This window comes from Epinephelus fuscoguttatus, linkage group LG9 (genome assembly GCF_011397635.1).
Source record: "Epinephelus fuscoguttatus linkage group LG9, E.fuscoguttatus.final_Chr_v1".
Classification (NCBI taxonomy): domain Eukaryota; kingdom Metazoa; phylum Chordata; class Actinopteri; order Perciformes; family Serranidae; genus Epinephelus; species Epinephelus fuscoguttatus.
Window position 1 is genome coordinate 30983906 of NC_064760.1, and position 12939 is coordinate 30996844.

At 43.0% G+C, this 12939-nt stretch overlaps 2 protein-coding genes across 8 annotated transcripts in view; one reads left to right on the forward strand and one right to left on the reverse strand.

Moving 5' to 3' along the window:
• The window catches only part of sh3tc2 (SH3 domain and tetratricopeptide repeats 2), a 28613-nt gene extending 25516 nt beyond the window's left edge, over positions 1-3097 (reverse strand). For 2 of the 3 annotated variants that reach the window (XM_049585731.1, XM_049585732.1), the window contains exon 1: positions 9-292. In XM_049585731.1, coding sequence (XP_049441688.1) covers positions 9-51 — 43 coding nt within the window. In that variant the 5' untranslated portion in view covers positions 52-292. Of the gene's footprint in view, positions 1-8; positions 293-2989 lie in introns of those variants that run through there. The other variant, XM_049585734.1, reaches the window with a different exon arrangement.
• A 2687-nt stretch (positions 3098-5784) lies between these two features.
• The window catches only part of ablim3 (actin binding LIM protein family, member 3), a 58991-nt gene continuing 51836 nt past the window's right edge, over positions 5785-12939 (forward strand). For all 5 annotated transcript variants that reach the window (XM_049586081.1, XM_049586083.1, XM_049586084.1 and 2 more), the window contains exon 1: positions 5785-6256. In XM_049586081.1, the coding sequence (XP_049442038.1) occupies positions 6244-6256 (13 nt within the window). In that variant the 5' untranslated portion in view covers positions 5785-6243. The remainder of the gene's footprint in view (positions 6257-12939) is intronic.

Here is a 12939-nt window from a genome sequence, read left to right on the forward strand (position 1 = left end):
GCTCTTACCTCTGTGTTGCTGCCAGCGCTCCCCTCTCAATTCATTCCTCATGTGCGTAGCGTGTGTGTGTGTGTATCTATGTGCTCTGTGAATGTGTGTGTGTGTGGTTTCACCATTTAACCGGTGAATTGCATCTCATGACAGCTGCTGGAGCTGCTGTCATTCTCCGCTGTTGGCCCAAAAGCACAGGAGAGTAGAAACAGAAAAAGAAAGCAATACCTTAGTGTGTAAGTCAGTGAGAATGTGTGTGTGTGCCTTTGAGCGCTACAGAGGCTATCCCAGACGGCATGTCACTGACTGAGGAAGTTTTGCTGTTAACTCCTCCCATGGTTTCTTTGGGGCAAGGGCAAAGCCTCCCCTTTCTCTCTCCCTCTCTGTCTCTGTTTTCCTCACTCACCCCTGTCCCCATACACACATACACATGCACACACACGCACACACACACGCACACTTCTTCTCAGTCAAACTTTGGAAAGCCTAAAAGGAAACTTAACCAACGAAAAGAGGTCAGGTTATAATTGCATTTTAATCTGTCTTGCAAAGTTGTTAAAGCCCAGCTATTATGTGGCACCACTTCCCATTTAGAGTCAGCCTATTTCCTCATTCTACAACACCAGTCGCACCAGTTTGGTTTGACGCACCCGCACTCAGAAGATGACAGCTGATTGAAGGCACAAACATTCAGCAATTGTTGTTTCCATACCTGAGAAATCACTAATCTTCATTCCTAAAGGTGCAGAGCCTTCACAGCACTGCCCAGCATTCCATTTATTGTACTGCGAAATGTGAAATATTTACTCTCGTGTGCAATAACAGTGACCTCTCCCTATCATTAACACCTTTTCACTTTCTGGGTCACGTCCATCCCTGTCTGTGTTTTGGGAGATAATAATCCCCAGGCTGGCGTTGCTTTGGTTTCTTGTGTTTTTTGCCTGCTTAGTTAAATATAAACTCTGGAACTGATTGTGTATCCCCAGCCCCCAGTGCACCATGACAAAGTCACCCTGAACACAGAATATCAGCCCCGCACTGCACATGTGATCATGCAATTGGCTATGCAAGGCTGCAGGACACAGACCATTTATTCTGCTCTGTTTGCAAAAACGTGCCTGTGTGCGTGGTGTGTGTGAGGCAGAGAAAGGGAGGGAATGTGGGTGTACTGAATAGAAACAAATTAGGAATAGCCAGGAATGGGTGGAGATATCAGCATTGCATTACAGGGTGGATGCTAAATTATGTGTGTGTGTGTGTACGTGTGAGTGTGTGTACTTTCCCCCAGCCATGTGGTTGGACAAAGGGCAAGGATTGTGAGGGTTAGAGAAGAATGCAGAATACTGCTGATCAGTGCTACTGGTGGACATATGGCCCGAGTGTGACAAACAAAAGACACATTACCTTCAATAGGAAAACACTGATGGGATGATTAGGCTATACAATGTGGCAATACATTAGGACTGCAACAAAAACACGGCCGCCGCCGCTGCCATGTGTTAAGCATCTCATAAAAAGGCATAATTTGTGCAGTCGGCGTGATTAAGCAAACAGTTTCCATCAGAGGGCACAGAGTGATGTAAACAGTGTGCCGGTTTATTCCAGTAATAACACATACGAGGGGATGTTTTCCTTTACTGTCGATTAGGGGGCACCGGCGCCTTTGCAGACAGTGACAGCGCCACGTTGACCTGACGGCCTCCTGCCCCGCTGCCTTCATTGCACAGGAAGGCCAACTTCCTGTTTTTCTGCCACATCACTTTGGAGGACAAAAGCACAACGCAGGATTGACACATGAGCACAATCAGCACCCAGTACGCATCAGGCCTACACAGTGACACACCCACACCCACACGAATACACACACCCTGGAGATGGTTAATTTAAGTAAATCATTATCCATACTGACTTGGCCCAGCTCAGTAAACACAGTGTAGTACAAACAGGATAATACATTTAAAATCATTGTGTGGCGTATTATATTAGATTTTTCATTTGTTTCAGTAAGATTAAGAATTCTTCTTCTCTATAAACATGAACACAAGACAGGCTACAGTCTTAGATTATGATTTCAATCTCCTGGACAGCGAAACAATGACGAATTTAGGACACTGAGGTCATACAGTACAAACTTTTGTCCTCTTTGCCAACAGAGCACCTCCATGATGAAGGAATTTCTAAATTGCTTTTTAACATTTGATATCCATTTCCCTTTCGCTGAAATCCACACTAGGGCTTTACAAAGCACCCCGCTGAAACTGAAAACCAAACCGAGGGAGTAAAGCAGATTAAAGGACAAAGAGAAAACATCTTGTACAACCACTGAGCTCCAGAACCAAAGTGGTAAGACTGCAGAGAGAGAGAGAGAGAGAGAAAGAGAGGGGCGCCTCTCACATCCCGCCATTGTCCAGCTTCCTACAGGATTCAGAACCAGGGCTTCCTCAGGACACCGGACACGGCAGTCGGTTAATAACAACAGCACGCGCACACACACAGCTTAATAAAAACAGTACACACATAGTACCATAGACCATACCAAAATATTATCAAGCATTCAGCAGACCTGACCCTCTACAACAGTGACGAACAATTACAATTGAATTTGTTCTTAATGACTTGCCAAGTCAAATAAAGGTCAAATAAATAACAATTAAATAGTACTGGAATGCATTCCAGATTAGGCTGGGCAATAAGGAGGAAATCAATCGATATTTTAGACCAAATACTTTAATATTTAATAGATATTATTGTAGGGTTCACGATTGCCGCTTTCACAAAATATTTACACAGTGAGATTTTTTTTAAAAATAATTATCAGTAATGTGGATATAATGACTGAGTGGGTAAAGGCAAACAATGGAACAGCTGGAACTGTCTGGTAAGTTCAGAAAATTACATCACTTTACTGTAATACAGCCTTTAAAACCAGGAAACACAAAACAGATAGATAGATAGATAGATAGATAGATAGATAGATAGATAGATAGATGTCACAAACCTCAACAGTTTCAGCTCCAATAAAGTTGCCTGCTGTTTTCTCTGTAGTCTCGACGTCCTTTGATGGGTCATTTACTGTATGTTGCATCCAGCCAACATCAATTATTTTTAAACATGACTTGACTTGACTAATGAGACTGTTTGGGAAACAGCGGATGGGTGTTTCACCATAAGATGGAGATCTTTCCACTCTGATACCACTGATCCTATTGAATGCAAACACAACATTTAGTCAGACTGCACAACAGCTCTGCTGTCAACCATACAAAGTCAAAGTGCTGGGACAAACTCACAGGCCAGTTAAAGTAATCACTGTGGTTCTACAACCAAACACAGCATAGTAAGTCTGTCCACAGCTTCACACTTAACCTCCTCTCCTCCACAACAGCTCCACCGTAAATAATCCAATTAACTAATTTGCTTACGTCGACTTTCCAGAAGAGGGCGGTGTCTGAACAGTTTTAGCAACAAGCCCAGTCAAGCCCTGCAAAACACACCAACAAGTCTCTGTCTCACAAAGGCTCTCTAGTGTCTTTCAATCAATTAGTTTCAAGTGTTCTTTGTAGTTCTCTTCAAAGGTTACTAATGTGATTCATATTGTTCTGCCCCATTTTAAATGACACTGGCCTGACTCACTGTTAAATGAATTTAAAACGCTGCAGACACTGAGAATCTTTATCTCACCTTCTGTGAAAAATGAATGAAGACTGAGACTAATGGCTTTTGAACACTTAACACTTCCAGTAGTGTGATGTAGGCTACAGTGTCCCCAAAGCGTCCACAGCAGCCCGGAGTGACGTCGCTTAACCCAGGATAAAGACAGGGAGCAGTCAAGTCACCCACAGAGAGGCAGAGCCACACCGGAAATAATAGAACTTGAGTTTCACAATAAAATCATGCAACTCTGCTCGCAGCTACGTGGTCTCCAGATCCAAGTAACACTAAGTAGTCACTAAGTACTTTCACTTCTAATTAAGACATTATCTTATGACAGCTACAGTGAAATATGAGAAAGACAGCCTGCTTGGTGTGTGCTAATGCCTGGATGAATATGTCCAAACTGCAACTTCACAAACTGGCACTTTCCAGAGGATTGAGTCCTTATTTCAATGTTGATTTTAGAAAAAAAAATAATAACAATTTGTGATAACATCATATTACATGTTACATGTTTAATGTGACATTTCAGACACGATAACATTTTAAACTGATCATTTTACAAAACAACCACTGCTCCACCCAGCTTGGTCTTGGCGCAGTACTGGAAACAACAGGAAGTCCAGATTGGTAGAAAAATATTTTTGCACATTTACATCTATGCAGTGTTTGACTTTATTGTTGAGGGGGAACTACAACTCCCAGGAGGTGGAGCTTCTACCACCAGGGTCATGCACGGGTTTGTTGCATACTGCCTGTCCACTGTTGCTTCATGTATGCTCTGATGAAGGTCTAACAGAATAAAAGCTCAACAATAAAGGGAAACACTTACAATTAATTATTTGTAAATTAAGTAGGGGAATGTCATGCACCTCTTCAAATCTACTTTGGATGGCATGTTTTAAGGGGTTAATTTTTGGCCTTTTTGAGAACCCTTAACATTCCTTACTAACACCTTAATTTAACCATTAATGGATGGGCAGATGCCGCCAAAGTAATGTGTAAATTACCCCTTAAAATAGGGATACTCACTTTGCTTTGCCTGGGGGACACTTTTGCTAAATGTCTGGAGGTTAGGGGCCAGTCACAGCAGCCGGTGCAGCCTGTCACAAGCCCTACAAAGGACAGGTGTATGCAGGAGTGTTTTAGGATTTAAGGACATTGAGGGCGTAGCACAGACCTCTGTCAGGGAGTCCAGAGCAGTGGTTCCCAACAGGTGGGTTATGGTCCAAAAGTGGGTCACAGGTCCTTTATGAATGGACCGTAAGTGACTCACAGAAGTGTCAAATTTGTAAAAAACAAACTTTATTTTGAGGTACAGTGAATTTCTGGCACAGAGCTGTTATTTTCAAGTGCCATCTCCTGCTGTAGAGCGAATGACTTACGCACAGCTACTTAACAGAGACAGCAAACTAGCTCAACTACATGTTCAAATGCAAGTATATTACTGAATATATTAAACTGTGTGGACCTTGAACTATGACTATGGGGAAGACTGGACCCCGTGGCTGGGCCTGTTGAGAACCACTGACCTAAAGGATTTTTCCCTTGCACTTTTTTTTTTTTAATTATTATTTATAAAAAAAGGTCTATTTTGATGCTTTTTTCAATGCACTCTGCACTCACTCTTTAGTTTTATTGTGGGCCAGATTTTTTCCACAAGCTGCAAGTTGAGTATCAGTATTTCATTATTTTTTTTTTTTTACATATATATTTAAAAGCTTTCAAAAAAGAGTGTCCTTAAGGGGTTTAGTTTTGGGTTTTATAAGGTCCCTTAGGCCCTTAACTGAATATCACCTGCAACTGAGAATTAATGGATTAAATGAAATATGTCAAATTAATGTGTAAATTGAGGAAAAAGCCATGCATCCCTTAAAATCTATTTGAAAAGTTCATTCATAATATGGCTTGTAAATGTTTTTGTTATGTTTTAATTGTCATTAAATTAAAGCAAACGAAACTCCTTGATTTATATTCATGTGTTTGATAAGTTAAGGGCAAATTAAGGGTATTTTATTTGGTTAGACTTTGAGTAATTTGCAGGCTTAAATACAACAGGTTCAGTCTATTTCTATGGTCTATTTATTTTGAAGGTGCAGGGCGGAACAGGAGTGCTGTGTGTGTGCTGAGTGTGTGAGAGGCGCACGGTGACAGCAGCAGTGCACCGCCAGGGAGAGCGCGGCGGAGCTGGAATCAGCCAGGAGCGAAAATGTGAAGGTGGAATCCGACTGAGCAGCATTGTGTTGGAACTGGCGCCTGTTTCTCTGGGAGAGGGAGAGAGAAAAAAACACACACACACGCGACCGACATTCTCACACAGCAAGATCAGGAGCTTTATTTTGGATTTTTACAATCACTGGAAATATCCTCGCTTTATTTTTCTTTTCTCACACATTTATTGGACGCATCTTTCCGGGCTCTGTCCACCTTCTCAGACACTGGACTGGAAGCAGGAGAGTGAGAAGCATCATTTGCGTTTGCTGGATATTTTTTTAATTACACAATTTGGAAGGAGTGAACTGCTCCGTGAAGATTTGCTGTTGCTTTATGGGATTACTGTCGACGGAGGCGCTTTGTTTGAGATAAACATTGGGCATCATGAGTTCCAGTGGTAAGTCCATTCCTGCGCGCTTTATCTCTCCACTTGAAGCGCAAAGACAATACCTACATGTGAGAGCAGCAGTGAACAATAGTAGCCTTTATGTGATCAAACAGACCATTGCAAGTGTCAATATAAACAATGTAATTTCAATTCACCTCAGTATTCTGTTAAATTAAATTACACAGATATATTAAATTGTATTCTTATGTACATCCAGTACATAATTATAGAACTGTTGTTGTGAATTATGCCTCTGCTTATAGTGTGCAGCAAACCTCTATAATAGACTTGGGGCAGGTTTAGAGAGGATAGGAGAGCTAAGTATATCTGGAGGTCAAAGTAGCATTTGCCCAGAGTTCATGTATCCAGGGGCATTTTTGGGATTCTTCATCCCAATAACAGGTGTTGCTTGGGCCCTCCCAGTGTCTGCTCCCCTCTTCCGTCACTTCTCTTTCATCTTCTTCTCTCCTTCCTCATCCTCTTCGCTACTATCAGCAGTACATTTGACCTCTCATGGGAGACCACCCAAGCTCTCAGCTGTTGCCTCTTCATAAAACTCCACCTGTCTTCTAACATTGCAGGAGCAGGAAGCCCCTGGAGCTGGAGGTTTCTGACGTGACCGCTGTTGGTCTCGTGGAGTTTGCTTCACTGTGATGCAGCACATGACAAATAAGTCTGACAGCCCGAGGGCTTCTGTCATACGTACCCTACACTCGGCCCGGGGCCTGCCATGATGCTAAGCTGACCTTGTATTAGCTGACTGTGACCCTGATCCTCTGTCAGCTGAATCAGGGCTTTCCCTGTAGGGCTGGCTGGTCAGCTGTGTGAGCATGTGCACGCCTGTATGCATGCCTCCACTTTGTTGTTCTCAAGTTCTCACTGGTTGATTCATACGGCGTGGCTCTCCAAGATAAGACTTTTAAAGAAAGTCCCCCCCCCCCCCCCCCCTTTCCCTCTTGGCTATCAGTAAGGGCAGTAGAAGTTGATGAGCACAAGGTCCTCTGTGAACTGATGGTGTCATGTGCTTCCTGTCCTCCCTCCCCTGTCCTCCGTGTCTACAGGAGGAACCGGGTCTTACTGCATCATTCATAATCTAGCCTGTCATTGTGTGGCACTACATTATTCATCCAGTGCTCTTAACCCTGTGGTACCGAGCCTTGCCTGACTGCCAGCTCCCGGTGCCGTGCGTGCTGGGAGTGGTGTCGCAGCTCCTGGCTTCCCTGAGAAAATGTTTAGAATTCTTTTGTTAAGCCTCAAAATGCTTTTCTCAGCTGACACAGAAGGAGGAGGAGCGCATACAGCCGGCGTGTGGCGAGCTGTCACAGGCTCTGATGATTTAAAAGCATGTGCTTAAACAAGAAATGCAGGCAAACACACACATCAACAACATGTCAACCTGTGGTTTACCATTTGCCTGTGAATACGTGCCATCTTGTGTACGTGTGCAGTACCATGTATGTGTGTGTGTGTGTGTGTGTGTGTGTGTGTGTGTGTGTGTCAGCATAGTCACAGCAGGCAGATGATGGTGTGACATGTGTCTGTATTTTGGCTTTAGGCATAAACACAGCAGGCATCAGAGCTGAGGAAAGACCATCTCCTCTCCTCTCCTCTCCTCTTCTCTCCTCTCCTCTCCTCTCCTCACTCCCACCCCTCTGGTCAGTCAAACATATGCTCCCGTCCACTCTCAACACTCAAGATTTGGACATGAATGGGCCTGTTAGGCTGTGCTGTGTGCCGTGTTTTCCGCTGCATTGGGTGTGATAGCCCAGAGGCCATCGACACACACAGAGTAATTACACACAGCTCTGACTGTCTGTCTTCATCTTCTGGGCCTTCTATCTCTCATGGTCACTGGGTTTTCTATGTGTGTGTGTGTGTGTGTGTGTGTGTGTGTGTGTGGTCAGACTATTTTCTGCCTGGCTGGCGGTCGAGGCAGGACTGTGTGTGCAGCAGGTTAGTTTCTGGTGGAAAGGACCTTGGTTTAACATACTTAAGATGTACCACTATATGCACACTATATTCGGGCAGAGTGGAGACACAAGTTTTGCAAAAAATGTAGCCTAACTGGCAAATCAGGCCGTTTCTGAGGTACAGTGTACTGTACATACAGTATGTGCGTTTCAGGGGAGTGATAAAACACATGTTGATCAATATCCTGATCATTGAGCTCAGGGACCTGAGGGGATCTGCAGAGCCATACATCACAGACAGCACTGACAGCTCTCTCCTTCTCTCTCTTCCTCCCTCTATAGCAGAGAGTTCTCAGACGAAACACATCCGAAAGGCATTCCCATTTGGGTGTCTTAACTTCAAAAAGCGCGTCTGCGTCTCATGCAACTTAATGATTAAGACATATATGGTTTGAATACATGATAAGTATGGAAATCAACGCCAGCCATAGTTGCAGTCTCCATGGAAGTATTGCCCATTTTGCTCAGCTATGTAGTCTCATGAATAGTCTTTTAGCAACACTAGCAGTCAGTCAGTACAACACTTTGGTCCAGACTAAAATATCTCAACAACAGTTAAAAGGATTGGCACAAATTCAGGGTAGGAAATTAGCACCAGCCACCAGCCAAATGCTGGTAAAATATGTAGGTGGCTGCTCGATTTTCTTCACTCACCAGCCAAAAAACCAAAGCAGTCTATTGAGTGGCTGGTAGATTTTGGAATCCACCAGCCACTGTGGGAGGTGGACAAAAAGGTTAATTTCCACTCCTGCCAAATTTGGAGAATAAATTAATAGTAACCAGACAATGAATCCTCGAATAACTTTTGGGATCCCTTTGGGCCACTAGCTAGCCACATCAGTCATATAAAACCACACTTCACCGTTTGGGGGTTGTAGTAGCAATATGGAGAGAGATAGGAAGAGATATGTCTTCCGATATCAGTGGGCAACACTTTTTTTTTAATTTCCAAAACAGTGTGGCCGATATCTAATTCATCCGTCTCTCCTTCATCCCCCTTCTGATGTAACAACGAAGAAGGTGAGTGAGGAGCCAACGGTCTGAACAGCAGCCGACTTCGCTGTAGCTCAGTATCACACTACAATCCAAGCCCGCCCACTTTTTAGTGGTATAATCAAATAAGGATTTTGTATAAATCTCGCTAGGTCTAAAGTTTGCTTTCACTCACAAACAGCTGCTCCTCTCATCCATTGAGCTGATCTGATCGGATTGACTGATCAATTCACTCCAAAACTCCACAAACTGCTGCTAAGAAAAAAAAAGAAGAGTTGCACCTGTGCTGCATTCACAGAGCTGTAAAATACACAGAATTTAGAGAGGGGACAAACAGTGATACAAGGACACGCAGACAATTGAAGAAAAAAAAACATGGAAAGTCAGCGCGTGCCCCCTGCCCTTCCGTCATCATCTAACGCCACACATAGATTGTAATTCTGTGGGAAACACTGTGGCCCTTGCAGTCTATGAGAGTTTTGCGGAAGAGTTTAAGTGCCACTTCTAGTGCTACCCCTTTGTACAGCATGGCTGTGGCTGACAACAGTCAACAATAAACAATCCTCTGATTACTGTAGGTATGAACCTGCTTCCTGCGTGGATACGTTGCTAAAAAGCATAGGCCTATGCTACTGTATTTTCACGTCCGTCATAGTGGTGGTACTTGAAGAGTCTAATATTTACTGAGATGGTGTAAAACGTTTAAAATGTAGTGCTTTGACAGACTGCTTTGACATGATGGTGGCCACAGAAGCAAAAGGAGTGGGTTGCCAATAGTGCAATAACGTCACTTTATGACGGTGATAGACAAAATGTCAGAGAGTCCACAAAATTTTATGAAATGACCCTCTGGGAACAATTAATATTCATGTTTAATTTCATGGCAAGTCATTACAGAGATATAATACATTGGTCTGGATCAAAGTGTATGAATGAAAAGACTGATCCAGTGGCCCACTGACAGACAGTGTCCTCCTTAGGCCCCGCTTCTAGAAGGAAAAAAAATAAATGTATAGATACATGGGACGGCACTCAATTACATGATGGATATTTCCCTTGCTGGTTTGATGTCAGGTTTTTTTCTGGGTTGTGGGGGGAATGAGTCAGAACAAGGGTAGACAGGGAGGGGAGCTGTATCATATATGATTCCTGCTCTTCTGCCTCATCTGGTGAGCAGTCCAAACCAGAGCCAAAAACCATTTATCACTCCTCCTGCCAGACGCCTTAGTTCAATAACACAGAGAACAAAGGTGGGAGACAAAGATGCGCAGATGCAAACACAGATGCTGGGATGCACACATGAATATTCATCATACACTACACAGTCGTGTACAACTGGTATGTATTTACAGTCCAACATAAAATTAGGCACATGTTTCTCTTGTTCATTTGCAGTTACAGTCATTGTGGTTACTACAGTGGTGTTTAGTTTGATTTGTGTACAGCCATTAAAGGCGTGTGGAAAGGGAACAATGGAGACTGCATGGAAATTGTTTCCATTTAATCTGTAAGTAAAGAAGACTTGTTCGGCTCAAAGCTACACCAATGGGTCTGTGCTGTATGTGGCATCCTCAAGGTCTCGGTCTCCATGACCTTGGCTTCTGGTGGGACTGAGTGATCATTCAGACTGTCAGTAGCAGTCTGACCTTTTTCTCCCTCCATAGAGTGACAGTATGTTTGTGATACCACTGGACGCTATCATTGCTCTGATGAATGCTCCTGGCCAAGGTCCTGACAGAGACGAAGGGAGATAAAGAGAAGGGAGGGGGGGTGGTGGCAGGGAGACACCTGATCACTGGATGCATTTGATTACAGACAGGGAGGCATGGTATTGCTTTGTTGGGACAATACATAGGACACAGTGCTGATTTTAAATAGGATGTCCTCCTTAAAAACAAAGAGCATATTTTAGCTAGATACTCCTTTAACCAGATAGTTTCATTCAATTGAACCTGTGGGGAAAAAAACATTAATGTAGTAACAGTGATATGATTCAGAGGTACCTAAAGAAATGTTTTGAAGCTTGGATTTTGGTTTACTCTTTAACACTATATTTAGTGCTATATTGTAGACAGCTGGACGTGCTCGAGTTTTGTGAAGACGTTTCCCTTCTCATCCAAGTGGCCTCTTCAGTTCTAACGGACTGGTGCGGAGTCGTAGGCTTAAAATTCTGTGTGGGTGTGAATCCTTCCAGAGTCATAGGACTCTGGAATCTTCTTCAAGAAACTCAAGCAAATCCAGTTGCTTATGATATAACACTTAAGATTACCATGACATGGATGACCGAGAATCTTCCCCAACAACACCATGTTTCTCAATTGCTGAAGCAAGTAACTCTTATTTCAGACAGTGGGCTGAGCCCTGTGGATCTGAGGCTCTTATGGGATTCATAATGAATCAATATGTTTTTAATTTGCCACTAAGACACATAAGGGATTGAGACCCAATGATCTTGTGTAAAATATCTGATGTATCTAAAGAGAAAAGCTGGGGCATTAACCAGTCACTTCAATACAGTGACTTCTTGAAGCATGCGTCTTGCTTCCATTATTCAAACTATATATTAGTTCACTTTACTGATTGGTTTGGTGACAACTGATGATGTGTTTGGTAGAAATGTCTATTGTAGGATTTATGCAGTTTTTGCCTCAGAAAATGCTAAAAATTAGAACTTGGAAAACTCCCGATTGACAAGACATGCACAGCTTGTGAAGATTTGTTGAATACCAGCTTACCAAGTACCACTGAGCTATTACTAAACTGAGCAGACGCCACTTCTATGTTGTCACAAACCCTTAACCGCAGGCCCAGTTTTGAAGAAGCTCTATTAATATTTAGCCTTTTCTCCAAAATCACTTACTTTTATACTTACTCAACAATAGCTTGTGAAAATTGAAGCTACAGGTAGGTATCACTAACATATAAGCTGCTTAAGGCTTTTGACACCAAGTCCTTTATTCACGTGCATTTTTAAACTTTGGTTCTTGCACACTGAACCTGTAGCGATTTCTTGTTTTATTTGTTACAAAAATTCCCAGTGCGAGGCAAAATCTAAAGACACAGTTGCTTCCTTGTTTTTCTCCACTGACGTTGCCTCCCTGGCTGTCACCACTTTCAGCTTTCGTGTTGCATTTGGCACCTGAGTTATGAAGTGATGCTGTGCAACTATTAGACTGCACTTCGTTGTAAGCATCATCATTGCTGTTACCCTCTCCTTGTCTTGGAAGATTTTAAGAAGGACATTGCTTCCATAGATTTCAACTTCTTCTTGATGGCTGGCTGTCCACTCTTCTCCTGTTCCTCTCTCTTGTTGCAGATGTACATGTGTCCTGCAGTTTACGCTACATTTTCTTCACTGCTTCTTGGTCAGACCGTTCTTTAAGGGCTTCTGACAGATGCAATAAAAAGGCAGATATGCAAACCTGTTGGGTAAACTTTAATGATGGACTTCAAGCATCAGGCAAACCTGGGTTAGATCTGCAAGTTTTCCCTACTAAGCTGATACATCTGGAAAGAATGGTTATGTTACTTACTACAAAGTAAAGTAAAAGAAGTGAAATATTTTTCCTTTAATAATTCATCTTGAGTCCACACACTTCTTTTTGATTCTTTGCCTTACTCTTCACTCCACTCCCTCGTCACAACTGATCTCCCAGCATCCCTTGTGACTGAGCTCCCAGCATGTTCCTCCCGGGGGCTGTCAGGTCAGGGGCAGAAATAGTAGCAGCC